This window comes from Dendrobates tinctorius, unplaced genomic scaffold (assembly GCF_039654945.1).
Source record: "Dendrobates tinctorius isolate UK_male_01 unplaced genomic scaffold, ASM3965494v1 ptg000059l, whole genome shotgun sequence".
Lineage (NCBI taxonomy): Eukaryota > Metazoa > Chordata > Amphibia > Anura > Dendrobatidae > Dendrobates > Dendrobates tinctorius.
In genome coordinates, this window is record NW_027361727.1 from 630,155 (window position 1) to 647,925 (window position 17,771).

The following is a 17,771-nucleotide window of genomic DNA, read 5'->3' on the forward strand; positions in this document are numbered from 1 at the left end:
TTTAAAAAAAAAAAAACCCAGGGAGGCAGAGCAGCGGTGTACGCTGAAAACCTAAAAAAAACAACAAAAAACCTCTTCATGTTGTAGAATGGTCGTGAAGACGGTGGACAGTCCCTTTTGGTGTTTCTTACTGATGAACATAACACGTTACTAAACAGAAATCTCTGCACATAGTTTTATTATCATTTTGTATTCCATCAGGTTATAGCTCAGGATTAGTGACTGCTTAAACAGTGGAGGTTTGTCGCAAACCCAGTAACATGTGGTAAGTGCACTTAAGGATTGGAAACCACCCTGGTAGAAAATAACCTTCCATATAAGCCACACATACACATCGTAACCAGCAGAGAGCTGCAGGATGCCGATATCCATTGACAAAAAAGAAAAAAAATTCAGAATATGGCGAGTGGACAATTCCATAAATCCTCTTATGATACAAATAATTTATTGATGGCCTGTTCTCAGAACAAGACCCATATTCCCACACTTAATATACTCATAAAATAAAATGGAAACCGATCTCTTCACAGAGTCCCGGGTATCAGGTAGATCCGGTTCTGACCTGCAACATTGTAGCAAAAAAGTTGAAAAACTGACAACTAAAATATTCCAGAAGTTCATATTTAGATTCTTAAAATGATCGTTAATTCTCCATATATAAATGTATTTTTGATTTTGCTATAAGCCTATATAGCCTCTCTTATGGTCAGGTTACAGTCTCCACCTGGTGGTAGTGCTGAGAACTGCACTGTTGTGAGCCGAGGTTGAAAAGTCTGTGTTGGATGAAGCGAGCGCTATCGTGTTTTCATCTTTTTCTTGGCTTTTTCTAGACTTGCTTTTCTCTTCTCTTCTTCCTCTTCGCGTCTCAACTCTTCCAGGTCCTCTTGTATGCCTAACCGCAAACTGAGGAGGAAAAAAAACAAAACACAAAACAATTTAGATTGTGAGCCCCATCGGGGACAGTGATGATAATGTGTGCAAACTGTAAAGCGCTGTGGAATATGTTAGCGCTATATAAAAATAAAGATTATTATTATTAGAGACTAGCTCTGCAAAAGCGCAGACCCGTCGGCTGCGGTCTTTCCACACATTTGGGGAAAATCCATCAGCTCAGCGATTCCGAGAGTGATTATTGGCAGATCATTGTGAATTGTTACCCAATAGGTCTAATGGGGCAGAGGGTCTTTGCTAGGCACCACCCTTTCTTTTAAAACTCTTTAAATGCTGTGGTTTCCATTAACCATGGCATCTAGAGAATTAAAGAGGCTGTGCAGGCCTGTGGCTCAGATCTGCAGTCACTCTATGCAGACTTGTGAGTCCTCACTATGCGCACTGTCAGGATTCTCCGGTGCATCGAACAGGAGATCAAGTGACTGTAACTATGTGATTTGCATAATTCCGACCACATTCAGACTAGACGTGCGCAGCCTCGCTCTATCCACTTGTATTACGCGCGTCCGGCACATCACCACATGTATGCAAGTTGCATGCTTGCAGTCACGCTTCCGGGGGCCACAGAATCCTGACAGTGCGCATACTGCGCATGGTGCCAATTCACAAGTGTGCAGTCACATAAAGGACTGAAGCCTTTAAAGGGAATCTGTCACCTATTTTTTCACATATAACCTGCAGCCACCGCCATCAGGGGCTTATCTACAGCATTACAGAATGCTGTAGATAAGCCTCCGATATAACCTGAAAGATAAGAAAAATAAGTTATATTATACTCACCGGGGTGTCTGGTCCGGTGCTGTCCGGGTCCGGCGCCTCCCATCTTCTAGCGATGACGTCCTCTTCTTTGCTTCCCGTTGCGACTCCGATGCAGGCGCAGAGTACTGCAGTGCGCAGGCGCCGGACCTCTCTGACCTTTCCCGGCGCCTGCGCACTGCAGTACTCTACTCTGCCCTCAACAGGGCAGAGCAGTGTGCCTGCGCCGGAAAGGAAAGAAGAGGACGTCATTCCTAGAAGATGGGAGGCGCCGGACCGGACCGAGACATCCATCAGACCTGGACGGCACTGGACCAGACCCCCGGGAGAGTATAATATAACTCGTTTTTCTTATCTTTCAGGTTACATAGGGGGCTTATGTACAGCATTACAGAATGCTGTAGATAAGCTCCTGATGGCGGTAGCCGCATCTCATATGCGAAAAGATAGGTGACAGATTCCCTTTAACCCCAAGCCTGGACAAGTGCTTTAAACATAACAGTGCAACTAGCAAATGAGACAGGCCCTGGGCGTTGAAACCTGAGGTAGAGGCATAGGTTCCTTTACCTACCACCATCTTGTAGGTGCATATATATTATATTATATACTTTTACAGCATGGTGCACCATTGCAGTTTATTTTCAGGATGTTGCCTGTGTGGCAATATTTTTTGGAGGGAATTGTAGTAATGATAACATAGCCAAAGTACATTATTTGGGTGCACAGCGACACGGAGCATACACAGTAATAGGGGAAAATTGGGCACAACAGGCCCAGAATTATAGAGCAGCAGGGTAATAAGGATGGTGCTGGAGAAGTGAGGAGGGAGGGGAAATATGATAGGGTATGGCGGTAATATATGTCTTAGTATAGCCTTTTTGCAATTCGGTAACAGCATTGCTGGCTGACGATGTGCCCACTGGGGAGCTTATAACCGCATATAGGAAGGTGCCTTCTGGGCTGTGGGCCCATAGTGACGTCCTTTGCTCTCGCTCATGTGATGGACCACTTTGGCTAAACAACCGGAGATATGTTTAATACAGCCGGCCCTTGCTGCTGATGTAGACGATCCCTGAAGATGGACAGAAAGCTATTCTCTCTGGTGTCAGGCGGACGTACCTCCTTGCTTCCTCTTTTTGCTGTTCTCTGAAGTTGCTCTCCATGTAACGTAAGGCATAGTCGCTCTCTTCTTTATACCTGGGAACAGAAGCGCAAAATGAATTACCCTCAGGACAAACAGACGCAGATCTCGCCATCTTGACGATTTCAGGCCGGAGGATACAAATTCTATATGATAAATTTCACTTTGAAGACTGGGATTCCACCCCTGGGCAGACGGCGCCCGCTTACCTCGTTCTGTCATAGCCGAATATCTCGCGGATGTGCTTCGAAATCTCGTCTTGCGATTCTCCTCCGTCATCAATGAAATCTTCCATTTCTGAATCGTACTCCTCCTCCTCTTCGTCGTCAATTCTTCGCTTGTATGCGCTGGTTATGGGCGGCAGAGGGGGACCTGCAGATAGACTACTCACTCAGCAAATTAAAAAAAATCAAAACGAACAAAACAATTCTCGATCTTTTAAAAGGGTTGTCCATGATCCCACAGAAAACAGCACCTCCCTGGGAACAGAGACTGTGTCTGCCATTGCAGCTCATTGAAGTGAATGAAACAGAGCTGCAATAACACGCACAATCCATGGTCAGGGCTGGCGCTTTCTCTAATCCTGGAGAATGGCTTTAGGGTCTGTGCATACCTGGCAGATTCTGGTGCGGATCCGCAGCGGATTTGGCCCTGCGGATCCGCAGCAGATTCTCCTGCTGTGTACAGTACCATTATATTCAATGTAAAATAACGCTGTGCACATGCTGCGGAAAAATCGGCGTGGAAACGCAGCGTTTTTTTTTCCCCGCAGCATGTCAATTCTTTGTGCGGATTCTGCAGCGTTTTTATACCTGCTCCATTATAGGACTCCACAGGTGTAAAAACGCAGGTGAAATCCGCACAAAAACTGCAGAAAATCCGCAGGTCACTTTACCTGCGGATTTAGGAAAATCCGCACAAAAAAATCTGCAGCAGAATATGCAACGTGTGCACATACCCTTAAAGCGTACCTGTCATTTTAGGTGACTGTTCACAATAAGAGAGTTTGTTGTAAGTAATGAGTAAGAACACTATTGCTGGCCACTATGTGACTTGTCTCCTGCATTTTTTAGTAGCTGCTGTGATGTCTCCTATAAACAGCACACACAGACACGAAAGATTACTGGTCTTCTGTCTCTGCATAGCAAAAATTCAGAAGCATCATGGAGGACATTATACAACAGTACTGAGCAGTGTACATGTGAATCCAGCACTGGGATAAGATAAAACACTAGAAAGCAGCAGCACAATCTGTGCATTTCTCTCCTGCCTACACCTCCTCCCTCCCCTCTCCATAGACCACACTAGGCAGCTGTTATTACTATCTGAGTGAATGAGGAGTTCAGGAGGTTGGTGGTGGGGGGAGACAAGTGGTCCATAATTGGTAAAAAAAAAAAAATCAAGTTTCAACTATGAATACCTGGTGGGCGAGACATTGGTCATTGTCCTGGTGGGGGTCCTGGTCTCATGCCATTCACCTGTCCCGGTCTCATGCCATTCACCTGTCCCAGTCTCATGCCATTCACCTGTCCCAGTCTCATGCCATTCACCTGTCCCGGTCTCATGCCATTCACCTGTCCATTACCAGATTTAGGAATAAAGTTTTTAGAGGAAATAGTTTCAGATACCACAGTACATTTGGGCTTTGACCCTGATCCCATTGATAAATTACTTCCTGGCCTTCCAGGTCCAGAATGAGCTTTAAGTTTTGAAGAACCTAACGTTGCGCCTCCATTTGGTCGCATGGATGATCCTTCTCTGCCCGATGGGGTAGTTTTAGACTTAACAGCTGACAAAGTATTCCCAGTGGTTTGTCGGCTAGATCCAGATACGCTTGATGAACATGCCGAACCAGAGCTGCTCAGTCGAGATGGTTTGGCTGACCCAGATCCGCTAGAGGGCCGCGATGAACTGGAAGAAGAGCTTCCCGAGGGGCGGACAGAGCCAGAGATGCCAGAAGGCTTGGAGGAACTGGAGCTACTTGTTGGTCGGGAAGAAGGTGTAACCACTCCACTAGATGGCCGTCCAGAAGAAGAAATAGATGCTCCAGAAGGCCTTGAAGAGCTAGATACTACAGATGGCCGCATGGTACTTGTTCCGTGGCCAACTGATGACTTCCCAGAAGCTCCAGAAGACTTCATTGAACTTGAGCTTGAACTGCTGGGTCGGAAACTTCCTTGAAGTTTTTCATTAGTTTCTGGCCGGGAAGATGAAGACTGTTTTCCACCAGGGTCTCTGCAAGATGAAGGTTTGGAGCTTCCATTAGAAAAAAGCTTACTTGCTGACGAGTGTTTCTCAGATTTGTGCTTAACATCAGAATGTTCTTTTACGGTCCGGCTGTCTTCACTTCGAGCTTTGTCATGATGACTACTTTTCGAGCTGAAGCCACTGCTCTTTACCTTTCTTTCCTCAGAATGGCTTCCCTTAGAAGAGGAATGTTTATCTGAAGAGCTTTTGCTAACTTTTACACTTTGGCTACTGGTTTTTGAGGTTTTTTGGTTCTTCCTTTCCAAGAATTCGATTTCTCTGATTTCTTCGGCAGTTCTTGGGCGCTCATCCACCTTTTTAACAGGTTTTATAATTTCCACTGGCTCGTATTGTTTTTTTTCTGCAAGCCGCAACAAATCAGCAAAGTTCATGCCCACTGCAGGTGGTGGTGGCCTTTTCACGTTGGAAAACTTAGGCTTTTTTGAAGGCGGCGTCGGCGACGGTGGTGGCGATTCTTCCACCTCCTCCTGCTCGGACTCACTCTGGGAGTATTCGTACATTTCTTCTTCTGTCAAGTACTCAGCGTTCTCGTCATTGTGGTTTTGGTCCAGGTCAGACTTTGAGCGTTTCTTCGGTTTATCTTCTATTGGAATCCCATTGTAGCCCTTGAAGTTGTCCTTTGTCCTGGAAGCCATTGCTCTTGCTTTTTTGTCATGTTTCATTTCCTTGCGTTTCGCCAACAGTTCCTCTTTTTTTTTCTTTTCGGTCATTTCTACAGAGCAAAATATAATGAGTTTAACTAAACTGGAAAATATATATATGCGTGAAAACAAAATTGACCATTTCATTGGCATTGCCACTAGTGGTCGCCATGCACATTAGATGCAAACGATGACCGCTCGATACAGTGTCATCTTGCAGGGGTTGTCCAGGACTTACATACTGATGACCTATACATCTGCTAGGTGATTAATAAGGGTCCGACACAAGGTAACCCCCAACTACTCCGCTGTTACTAGCTATGGCAGTGCACCACAGACACCCCTTTCAAGTGAATAGGACCAGCTACTATTGCCACTAAAACTGAATGACTTAGGCTAAGTGCACACGTTGCAGAAGATTTCTGCTCAAAAACCGCACCTATTTTTCCGCGGCGGTTTATGCGCGTTTTTTGCTCGGTTTTGATGCGTTTTTTTTCCGCAGCGGTTTCAAACCACATGGAAGAAGCCAAAACCGCGGAAAAATCCGCAAAATTAATGAGCATGCTGCGTTTTTTACCGCGATGCGGTTTTTGTTTGCGGTAAAAAACGCATCAATGTGCACAAAAAGTGCAAAATGCATAGAAATGACTGGGAAGCTTAGTTTTAGCAGTTTTATAGCGGTTTTATAGTGAAAACCACAGTAAAAACCGCTAAAAAAACGATGTGTGTGAACACAGCCTAAGTGTCATGTGCGGGAAGAAATCCACAAGGAATCTCAGCTGTATACAGATTAACATCTCAATATCCACAGATGCTTGTCTTTCCAGAGAGAAGAAAAATAAAAACACTAAAGACCGTAACAAAAAAAGGCAACTCAATGACTTATTAATGGGCGATTTTTTTGGAAGGAGGGGAATTTATACAAGTTATGTCTGTCTTACAGGAGGTCGGACACAATATATCATCAGTAAACGTCTCGTGCAATGAGACTAATATGTGAGAGCACAATGCCTGGCACAAAGGGCTCAGTGAAGCAGAGAAATGGCAGAAATCCAATGAAAATGGAAGTTTTACTTATTTATTTACTAATAAAGCTGAAAGATGATACCTTGTTTTCGCACTTCCTCTTCCTTGCGCCGGAGAAAAGCCTGGACAGCAGCTGACTGCACCCCTTTGACTTTGGGATCTTTTTTGGGAGGTCCCACTGCCAAGCTGTATCTTTTCTGTAAGGGAGAGGAAAAAAAATGCATTAACACAAGCAGCCCACCAGCACAATGAAATCCACCAAAGCCAGCTAGCCCATGACATGGGCCACGTTCACATGGGCACGCATTCTGCCAAACTTCCAGGAACTCCGGAGCAGACGCAGATTCTTGCAATGAACTGACATCAAGCAAGCAGGTTCTGTAGTAATAATGAATGTGCTGTGGATATTACCCCTTAATAGCCAAAGATCTAAATAATACTAAGGGTGCAATTTGTTTTTTTACTCTTTTTTTTGTGATCCCAAAAGTCTTCAAAAACGCTTGATGGACTCTTCCTAATCATTTCTATTGTAAAACCGCTTTACTGTTCATATACATGTTCAGTCTTTTGAGCGTTTCTCCCCCTCACATAAAAGGTTTGGAACATCACCTGGTAGGATAAAATGAGAAAAGCACAAGTCACCCCTGATAAGAGTCTGCACCAAACTAGGCACTGTTCAATCAAAAGGTTGCAAAAAAAACAAAAACAAATTATATATATATATATATATATATATATATATATATATATATACACACATATATATGCACCCTGCAAAAATACTTGAAAAAGGTTTGTACAAATCCTTGGAATAATTGTCAAGGTAACAAAAGGACTAAATATCCTTATTTATGCTAAAATCCAGAATCTTAGAAGTTTTTTAGTTTCAGAAAACTTGGCACCAGGCTGCAGTTTATTTTTTTAAATGCGGTATAGTATATTTAATTCGACTTCACCAAAGCATAGTATCTCATACAATCCTTATTGAAAAAAAATGACCAATATGGGATTGACAAGGTTCCGGTTAGGTGGATTCATAACTGGCTCAGTGATCGTACTCAAAGAGTGGTAATAAATAGTTGCACGTCCTATAGGAAAATGTTCAGTGTTCAATATTTTTATAAATTATCTAGATAAGGGAAGTTAAGGTAAACTGATCAAATTTAGGGGATAGGTTACACTAGAAAAGATAGAAAGGATTCAGAAAGATCTAGATAAGCTTGAACAATGGGCAGCGACTAAAAGAATGGTATTTTTCAGGGAGAAATGCAAGATTCTACATCTGGGCAAGAAAAACTAAAATTACATTTACAGAATGGGAGGAATAGAACTAAGCAACAGCATGTGTGAAAAAGACTTGGATATACTAATAGATCTTAGACTGCACATGAGTCAACAGTGTGATGCAGCAGCAAAAAAAGGCAAATACAATTCTGGGATGTATTAAGAAAAGCATAGAGTCTAGATCACATGAAGTCATTATCCCCCTCTACTCCTCCTTGGTCAGACCTCATCTGGAATACTGTGTCAAGTTCTGGGCACCAAATTTTAAATATAGACATTGAAAAACTGGAGCAAGTTCAGAGAAGAGCTACCAGGATGGTGAGCAGATGGCAAAGTATGTCCTACGAGGAACGATTAAAGGGCCTGAGAATGTTTAGCTTGAAAAAATGAAGGCTAAGAGGAGACTTAATAGGCATTTACAAATATCTGAAGGGATGTCAGTGTAGAGGGATCATTCTTATTCTCATTTGCACATGGAAACACAAGAAGCAATGGAATGAAACTGAAAGGGAGAAGAGGGAGAAGATACAGATTAGATATTAGAAAAAAAAAACTTATTCACAGTGAGGGTGACCAATAAGTGGAACAGACTGCCACAAGACGGTGAGTTCTCCTTCAATGGAAGATTTCACACAGAGGCTGGACAGACATCGGTCTGAGATGGTTTATAGAATCCTGCATTGAGCAGGAGGGTGGGACATGATGACCCTGGGGGTTCCTTCCATCTCTAATATTCTAGGATTCTATGTTCTTTACTCACCCTCCCCTGGTCCTGCACAGAGTCCCTGCGGCTGCTCCCTGAATGATACTACTGCCATCAGCGCTGCAGCCAATGAACAGCTGCTCTGCCTGAGTAGACAGCACAAGCTACTGAGCTCAGTGATTGGCTGCAGCGCTGCCTAAGTGACACCAGTGCATGCAGACAATTATTTAATTCACTAAATACGTGTGAAAAAATGCTGCAAAAACACTGAAAGAATTGACAAGCTGTAGATTTTAAAAAATGTTGATGTTCTCAAATTCATTCAGGAGTTTACCAGGTGAGTATTTCTACCCCGGCATGACTGGTGGTTTGGTTGCTACAGCGGTGGATTCTGATCCATGGGGGACACATCTGTCCCTGTTGTGACGATGAAACTATCATCAGCGCGGGCACAGTGCACACTCTGCAATCACGGCTTAACACGTGGCAATGTGCACTAGCACTTTAGGCCACAATTGGTTGGGTTATTGCTTGTTAACTAAAAGCACAGTCATCTAAACATACCCGAACAGATGGTGGGAAGAAAAAAAAAATCAGCGAGTTCAGCAAATCTCAAGATCATCACTTGCTGATCAGGAATTTCTTAGAGTTTTATAGAGAAATGATTGCACCCCGAAAGTAACGCAGCATTTCTAACCCACCACACACTTCTCAGATGTCACATAACACACGGTGAAATCCCCAACACCGGCCACGAAAACCTCAGTCCTTCCACCGCTCATCGACTTCCTACAACTAAAATTGTGATATAATCAGAGCGCCCCCTGGAGATGCAATGGTCCGTATGGACACCCCCATCTTGCACATGATCAGCATAAGGTAAATCCTTGAAATCGGGCCCCCACCAATAAGGGCTGTGGGACTGACACCCCACAAACAGAAAACCAGCTGGTAAAACTCCAATCTGCAGCTGCGTTTCCTCTTAATGACGGAAACCAAGTGCATCCGAGTGTAAAAGGGAAACTAAACGTACAGCGAGAGATGAGAATTTAGGGATAACGTTTCTTTAACCCCTTCCTAGCAGGGCCCATTTATTTTTTTGGTCCCATTTTTCCAAGGGCCTTGGTATCTAGCCATCGACATGGCCACACGAAGGCTTGATTATACGGGACGAGTTGTTGCTTTGAATGTCACTGTTCATTTTATCAAAAAAGTGTGCATGGTGCAGGAAAAAATATGCAACTGTACCTCCATTGGTTTTTTTGTTTCTTTCATTGTTGCAGCTGCAGTAAAAACAACAAGGAAGAACTGGTAAAATGGTTGACACTGTCATAATCATAATTAACTGAATATTTTTCTTTCTTTCTTCAGTTGTGGACCAGAGCATCGTCCGATTTATTCGTATGTGGAGAAATAAAAAAAAATATGGATTTTTGTGATACTCACCGTAAAATCCTTTTCTCCAAGACACTCATTGGACTGTGGGGTATATGCTACTGCCGCCTGGAGGCTGACACTAAGTGAATGAAAAAAAGGTTAGTTCCTCCTCCGCAATAAACTCCCTCGCCTCGGTTGCAGGCGAAATCAGTTTGGTGCAAAAGCAGTAAGAGACCACAAAAAGACAAAATCAACCTCAATGCAGGTAACATGTCTAGAAAACCCACCTAGTATCATAAATACATATTAATAAACAAAACAATGGTCTGTCATCTTTGCCAGCAGTCTGGTCACCTTGCCAACAGGTGCCCATAGCGGCCGGGAAAGCGCTCATGTCTAGTGGTTATTGGAGGAGGCCTGCTAGACACAGCTGTGTTTTCCTCCAAGCTGTCCTTTAAGGGGACGCTTGAGTTAGGTCCATGATGACTCTAGCGGTGGAGGCTTGCGTGGACTCCGGGGCGGAGGGCAATTTTATGTTGTCCGCCTTCGCCCAACAGCATGCAATTCCTCAGGTCATGTTACCTAAGCCAGTCACCAACAGAGTGGTGAACGGCTCAACACTACCCTCACAGATCACCCACCAGACCACCCCGTTGGTACTGTCGGTGTCTCCATCCCATCAAGAGACGATATCCCTCCTCATCATGCCAGAGGGTATCGATCAGGTCCTCTTAGGTGTCCCCCTGGCTACGCTACCACTCCCCTCATATAGAGTGGTCCTCAGGGAGAATTCTGAGATGGAGTAAATCCCGTGAGGATAGATGTCAGAGGGAATGCATTCAGGTTGCCTCTACTGAGGTTCCCGCAGATCTTTCCCCTCTTCCCAAACACTATTGACAGTATGTAGACGTGTTCTCCAAGAAGGCGGCGGAGACCCTTCCGCCTCACCGCCCCTATGACTGTCCTATTGACCTCTTGCCTGGTGCTGAGCCTCCCCAGGGTCGAGTCTATCCCTTCTCATGGAGACAGAGGCCATGTCTCAATACATCAGTGAGAATCTGGCAAGACGATTCATTAGGAAGTCGGTGTCACCAGCGGGGGCGGGATTCTTCTTCGTCCAAAAGAAGAATGGAGAACTACGTCCCTGCATTGATTACAGGGGTCTTAACGTCATCACTGTTAAGAATAAATACCCCTTGCCCCTGATATCGGAACTGTTTGATAGGCTACGGGGAGCGAGAGTTTTTACTAAACGAGATCTGGGGGAGCTTATAGCCTGATTCGCATCCGTGAGGGGGATGAATGGAACACGGAATTTAACATCAGGGATGGCCATTATGAGTACTTGGTCATGCCCTTTGGGCTCTGTAATGATCCTGCCATATTCCAACACTTTGTAAATGATATCTTTCGGGATATGCTCTCCACCTCGGTGGTTGTCTATCTGGATGATATTCTCATCTACTCTCCAGATATGGACTCCCATCAAAGAGAAGTCTGCAAAGTCTCCGACCTCTCACTAGCAAATGCCCTCTATGCCAAGTTGGAGAAGTGCCTGTTTGAGCAGGAGTCCTTGCCTTTCCTGGGCTATATCATTTCTGCCCAGGGATTTGCTATGGATCCTGCCAAGCAGCAGGCGGTAATGGACTGGCAAAAACCCCACTCCCTCAAAGCGGTGTAGCACGTTATGGGGTTCGTTAATTACTATCGCCAGTTCATTCCCCACTTCTCCACCTTGGTAGCTCCCTTAGTTGCCCCCACTAAGAAGGGAGCAAATTCCAAGTTGTGGTCGGAACAGGTCTCCAAGTCCTTCTCCTCCATCAATTCCCATTTTGCTAGCTCTCCCATTATACATTGCCCCGATGTAGATAAACCCTTCATCATGGAAGTGGATGCCTCTTCCGTTGGTGCCGGAGTGGTCCTCTTCCAGAAGGACGCTCAAGGTCGGAAGCACCCTTGCTGCTTCTTCTCGACCGCAGAGGGAGCTGCTCAGCAGAGACAACGATCCCAGTGCCTTACTCAGGCTAGTGCTGTCAGATTGGTTGCTGTTGCCACCTCTGGTTCAGCTATAGCAACCCGCACTAGCCAGCAGCGCTCAGCTCTGGGGACTAAGTCCTTCTTGCCACCTACTGAGCATGCCCTTGGGACAAATTCTCATTGGAGGTCAGAGGTCACATGCTCAGGACCTCAAGCAGCTCGGATTGGGCCATCAGGAAGGTCCCGGAAGGCTGCGGTTATAAAAGGATCGCACGGCCGCACAGCTGTGCGCTAGTATAGACCATGTGGAGTGAGTGTTGTATGCACGTATGTATGTCTCAGGTGAATGACTCATTATGAAACCCCTATCCTTGATACACATGTTTTGGTCAGCCTTGCTAGTTAGTGCCTAGACTGGGAGTGCAGGTAGGAGGCTGAGTCAGAGACTAGCATCAGTGCCAAGTAGTGGCTTGCCTGTACGCCACTGTGCACTTGGTCTGCACACCACGGTAGCCAGCGTCTATTTAGTGGTGTTCGCAGCTGCATTTATATTCTGCGGTATTGCGGTTCTGTGAGGTAACAGAGTCTGCCTCAGTACACACCGGGTGACGTTAACCCGTGTGTGTTCTTCTGTTATACCGCCATATAGCATCCGCCATTACCGAGCAGCAGGAGTTAACATCTCTGCACGGTGGACCCGGGGTTGCGAACGCACTTCATTATCATCTTATTATTATTTGGTGCGTTCCGCTAGCCCGTAACAGAGGCACAACACTGGGAAAAGTTTACAAGCTGTTTGACAATTAACAATTAGAATACATATATTACATCTTCATCCCCAAAATAAGAATATTGTGCAGAGATTTAATAATATCACTTCTTCTTAACCTAACTCAGTAATAATAAGTCTATAAAATCTAGACAATGACGTATGTTGAAATACATATTCACAAAAAACGCACCTGTACATATGTCTAATGAAACTCCTTTCTCCAAATCTTTATGGGTCCCACCGAAAAAATTAGTGATGGATGCAGAGTGCAATGCAGCAGAGTCCCTAGTGGAGGACTGCTCCTTTCTCATCATCCACATTGTACACGTACGAACCAAGGGCACTATTTGACTATTTTATTATATACCTGATGAAGGCCTACAAGGCCGAAATGCAGTGTTTTTTTAATCATTTTTTACTGTCTACAGTCTTTGTTTTTTAATTTTTCTATTTGCTGTGTACAGCAAATAAAATATTTGATCCAATATTAGTGATATATTTTTTTTCGCTATACAACCCACTTTTCAATATTGGGTTAAAGATCCGTCGAATGAAGTGCCCTGAAACATCTTTATTTATACTGCTATCTATGCTGACTTCCATCAAATTAAAAAAAGTGATTTTGACTAAACCCCCAACAGAAGATTCACTCTAATTAGGCAGATGGGGTCCCTTTTGCCAATGATTTGGCGGTCTCCATCTTTTTAAGCGTGCAGTAAGTCAAGATCGACAACAGTATTGTGCACCTCTGAAAAGATGGACAATGCCAAATAGAGGTCAAATGGAGTCTGGAGTATCTCTGCCACCTTATTAAAGAATGAATACATTCATCATTCAATGGGGTTTAATCTGAGTCAGGTTTTTTGTAGATTTAGATAGAAATCCTAATGTAAATGCTCAGCATAGAGCACATGAAAAATGTGAACTGATCCAAAATGTTCGGTACCCCCAAAATGCTACCAATTAAAAATTCAAGTTTTTACTTAAAAAATTCCATGAAAACAAAAATTCCTTCACGTGCATCTTTTTCTACAGAGGCAGGGATGGAAGTGCTCCAGCTACTAGAGGATTTACTTCTTAAACAGTAGGAGTCTTCACAAAGTAAGTTTCCTGATTTTATTAGAAAAAAATCCCAAAATTTTCCACCAATTACTTTGAATTCATCCATAGAAGTATCTGTTAAAATGGTATGCAATGAGTTGTATCAACTACAAGTACGTAGGCCATATGATAATCTGGGGCATATGTTTGCTTCTGACCGAGCCAAAGTGGGCTTCATTATGTCACATCTAGCATGAGAAGCTCTCGCCTGGCTAAACCTGTTATGGTAGAGAGGAGACCCGCTGGTTAATGATCTTCAATCTTTCCTAGAGACTATTCGCAGAACCTTCGATGAACTTGGCCGTGTCACCTTGACCGATTCTGCCTTGCATCGCTTAAGCCAAAGAACTCTCAAGGTGGCTCAGTATGCTGTTAAGTTCCGCACTCTCTCATCCAAGTTATCCTGGAACAATGAGGCCTTGGTGGCTACCTTCTGGGAGGGCCTATCTGGAAGAATCAAGGATGAGCTGGCGGAACAGGACAGGCCTACCACCTTGGATGATCTGATATCCTTGACAACCCAGATTGACCTGCACTTTCAGGAGCGTTCCATGAAGATCAAGCGAGACAAGAGGTCCTACCACCTGGACTCTAGTTCTTCCAAAATGGCTATCTCACCTCCCTCTCCCGAGGCTATGGAGGTTAACAGAGTAAGTTTGGCCAGCCGTCGCTAGGAGGTGCGTCGCAAAGAGGGAAGTTGTCTCTATTGTGGTAGTTCTGAACACCTGATCCGCTCCTGTCCGAAGAAGTTGGGAAACTCCAGTGCCTAGGTTCGGTAGGAGTGGCCTCCCTAGGTAGAGAATATTCCTCTCCTTCGTTGCAGATCTCAGTCTCCGTGTCCTGCGGAGAAATAAAATTTTCTGGACTATGTCTGTTGGATTACGGAGCCACCGGAAATTTTATCCAGCAGGCGCTTGTGGATCATTACCGCTTACCAATCCAGTCTCTTCCTAATCCGTTGCGGGTGACCGCTGTCGATGGCAAGCCACTAACCGAACCCGTCCAGTTCCAGACCGAGCCAGTGGAACTCCGGGTAGGTCTACTGCACTCTGAAATAATCCGCTTTTACAGTGGGGAAAAAAAGTATTTAGTTAGTATTTAATACTTATTTTCCACCATAATATGCAAATAAAATGAAAAAAAAAACAGACAATGTGATTTTCTGGATTTTTTTTTCTCAGTTTGTCTCCCATAGTTGAGGTCTACCTATGATGTAAATTACAGACGCCTCTCATCTTTTTAAGTGGTGGAACTTGCACTATTGCTGACTGACTAAATACTTTTTTTCCCCACTGTATGTGTACCCTAGTTTGCCTCACCCCTTGGTATTAGGTTTACCTTGGTTCCAGAAACACGAACCAGTCCTTAATTGGAGAACAGGGGAGATTCTGTGTTGGGGAGATTCCTGCTCGGAACAATGCTTAACCCGGATTGAACCAGTTTCGTCCTCAGTCCAACCTGCTACCCTGCCAGGGTTACCATCTTTATACTGGTCCTTCTCGGATGTCTTTGGGAAAGGAGGCTGAGAGACTACCTCCCCACAGGTCGTATGACTGTCCAATAGATCTTCTTCCTGGAACATCTCCTCCCCGTGGGAGAGTTTATCCTATTTCCCAAGCAGAGACTCAAGCTATGTTGGACTACATCCAGGAGAATTTGGCCAGAGAATTTATCCAAAAATCATTGTCACCGGCAGGAAAAGTATTCTTCTTCGTGAAGACAAAGGACGGATCCTTGCGGCCCTGTATTGATTACCGGGGTGTTAACCAGATCACGGTAAAAAACAGGTACCCATTGCCTCTCATTTCAGAACTGTTCGATCATCTCCGAGGGGCCAAAATCTTCACCAAGTTGGATCTCAGAGGTGCCTACAATTTGATCCGAATCCAGGAAGGAGATGAATGGAAACCAGCCTTCAACATCTGTGATGGCCACTATGCGTACCTGGTAATGCCGTTCGGCTCCTGCTCGGACTCACTCTGGGAGTATTCGTACATTTCTTCTTCTGTCAAGTACTCAGCGTTCTCGTCATTGTGGTTTTGGTCCAGGTCAGACGTTTCTTCGGTTTATCTTCTATTGGAATCCCATTGTAGCCCTTGAAGTTGTCCTTTGTCCTGGAAGCCATTGCTCTTGCTTTTTTGTCATGTTTCATTTCCTTGCGTTTCGCCAACAGTTCCTCTTTTTTTTTCTTTTCGGTCATTTCTACAAGTGAATAGGCACTTAGCCTGAATGACTTAGGCTAAGTGCACACGTTGCAGAAGATTTCTGCTCAAAAACCGCACCTATTTTTCCGCGGCGGTTTATGCGCGTTTTTTGCTCGGTTTTGATGCGTTTTTTTTTCCGCAGCGGTTTCAAACCGCATGGAAGAAGCCAAAACCGCGGAAAAATCCGCAAAATTAATGAGCATGCTGCGTTTTTTACCGCGATGCGGTTTTTGTTTGCGGTAAAAAAACGCATCAATGTGCACAAAAAGTGCAAAATGCATAGAAATGACTGGGAAGCTTATTTTTAGCAGTTTTATAGCGAAAACCACAGTAAAAACCGCTAAAAAAACGATGTGTGTGACCACAGCCTAAGTGTCATGTGCGGGAAGAAATCCACAAGGAATCTCAGCTGTATACAGATTAACATCTCAATATCCACAGATGCTTGTCTTTCCAGAGAGAAGAAAAATAAAAACACTAAAGACCGTAACAAAAAAAGGCAACTCAATGACTTATTAATGGGCGATTTTTTGGAAAGAGGGGAATTTATACAAGTTATGTCTGTCTTACAGGAGGTCGGACACAATATATCATCAGTAAACGTCTCGTGCAATGAGACTAATATGTGAGAGCACAATGCCTGGCACAAAGGGCTCAGTGAAGCAGAGAAATGGCAGAAATCCAATGAAAATGGACGTTTTACTTATTTATTTACTAATAAAGCTGAAAGATGATACCTTGTTTTCGCATTTCCTCTTCCTTGCGCCGGAGAAAAGCCTGGACAGCAGCTGACTGCACCCCTTTGACTTTGGGATCTTTTTTGGGAGGTCCCACTGCCAAGCTGTATCTTTTCTGTAAGGGAGAGGAAAAAAAATGCATTAACACAAGCAGCCCACCAGCACAATGAAATCCACCAAAGCCAGCTAGCCCATGACATGGGCCACGTTCACATGGGCACGCATTCTGCCAAACTTCCAGGAACTCCGGAGCAGACGCAGATTCTTGCAATGAACTGACATCAAGCAAGCAGGTTCTGTAGTAATAATGAATGTGCTGTGGATATTACCCCTTAATAGCCAAAGATCTAAATAATACTAAGGGTGCAATTTGTTTTTTTACTCTTTTTTTGTGATCCCAAAAGTCTTCAAAAACGCTTGATGGACTCTTCCTAATCATTTCTATTGTAAAACCGCTTTACTGTTCATATACATGTTCAGTCTTTTGAGCGTTTCTCCCCCTCACATAAAAGGTTTGGAACATCACCTGGTAGGATAAAATGAGAAAAGCACAAGTCACCCCTGATAAGAGTCTGCACCAAACTAGGCACTGTTCAATCAAAAGGTTGCAAAAAAAAAAAAAAAAAATTATAAATATATATATATATATATATATATGCACCCTGCAAAAATACTTGAAAAAGGTTTGCACAAATCCTTGGAATAATTGTCAAGGTAACAAAAGGACTAAATATCCTTATTTATGCTAAAATCCAGAATCTTAGAAGTTTTTTAGTTTCAGAAAACTTGGCCCTGGCTGCAGTTTATTTTTTTAAATGCGGTATAGTATATTT

General features: G+C 43.9%; 2 protein-coding genes across 6 annotated transcripts in view; both read right to left on the reverse strand.

The window, feature by feature from the left end:
* Positions 1–161: 161 nt before the first annotated feature.
* Positions 162–10,274, reverse strand: LOC141092271 (protein SPT2 homolog). 2 transcript variants are annotated; one of them, XM_073578262.1, is made up of 5 exons: positions 10,217–10,274; positions 10,019–10,053; positions 6,866–6,980; positions 4,269–5,828; positions 3,057–3,220 (listed from the first exon to the last, which is right to left on the reverse strand). In XM_073578262.1, the coding sequence occupies exons 2-4, from the start codon at positions 10,043–10,045 to the stop codon at positions 4,288–4,290; spliced, it is 1,683 nt and encodes a 560-aa protein (XP_073434363.1). In that variant the 5' UTR covers positions 10,046–10,053; positions 10,217–10,274; the 3' UTR covers positions 3,057–3,220; positions 4,269–4,287. The 2 variants fall into 2 exon arrangements, with proteins under 2 accessions (XP_073434364.1, XP_073434363.1); XM_073578263.1 differs by lacking the exons at positions 6,866–6,980; positions 10,019–10,053; positions 10,217–10,274 and adding exons at positions 162–903; positions 2,827–2,904 and having other exon boundaries at positions 3,058–3,220; positions 4,269–4,299.
* Positions 10,275–15,966: 5,692 nt separating this feature from the next.
* Positions 15,967–17,771, reverse strand: part of LOC141092273 (protein SPT2 homolog) — an 87,784-nt gene continuing 85,979 nt past the window's right edge. For 2 of the 4 annotated variants that reach the window (XM_073578264.1, XM_073578265.1), the window contains 2 exons: positions 16,939–17,053; positions 15,967–16,199 (listed from right to left, as the gene is read on the reverse strand). In XM_073578264.1, coding sequence (XP_073434365.1) covers positions 16,006–16,199; positions 16,939–17,053 — 309 coding nt within the window. In that variant the 3' untranslated portion in view covers positions 15,967–16,005. The remainder of the gene's footprint in view (positions 16,200–16,938; positions 17,054–17,771) is intronic. The other 2 variants (XR_012232744.1, XR_012232745.1) reach the window with 1 other exon arrangement.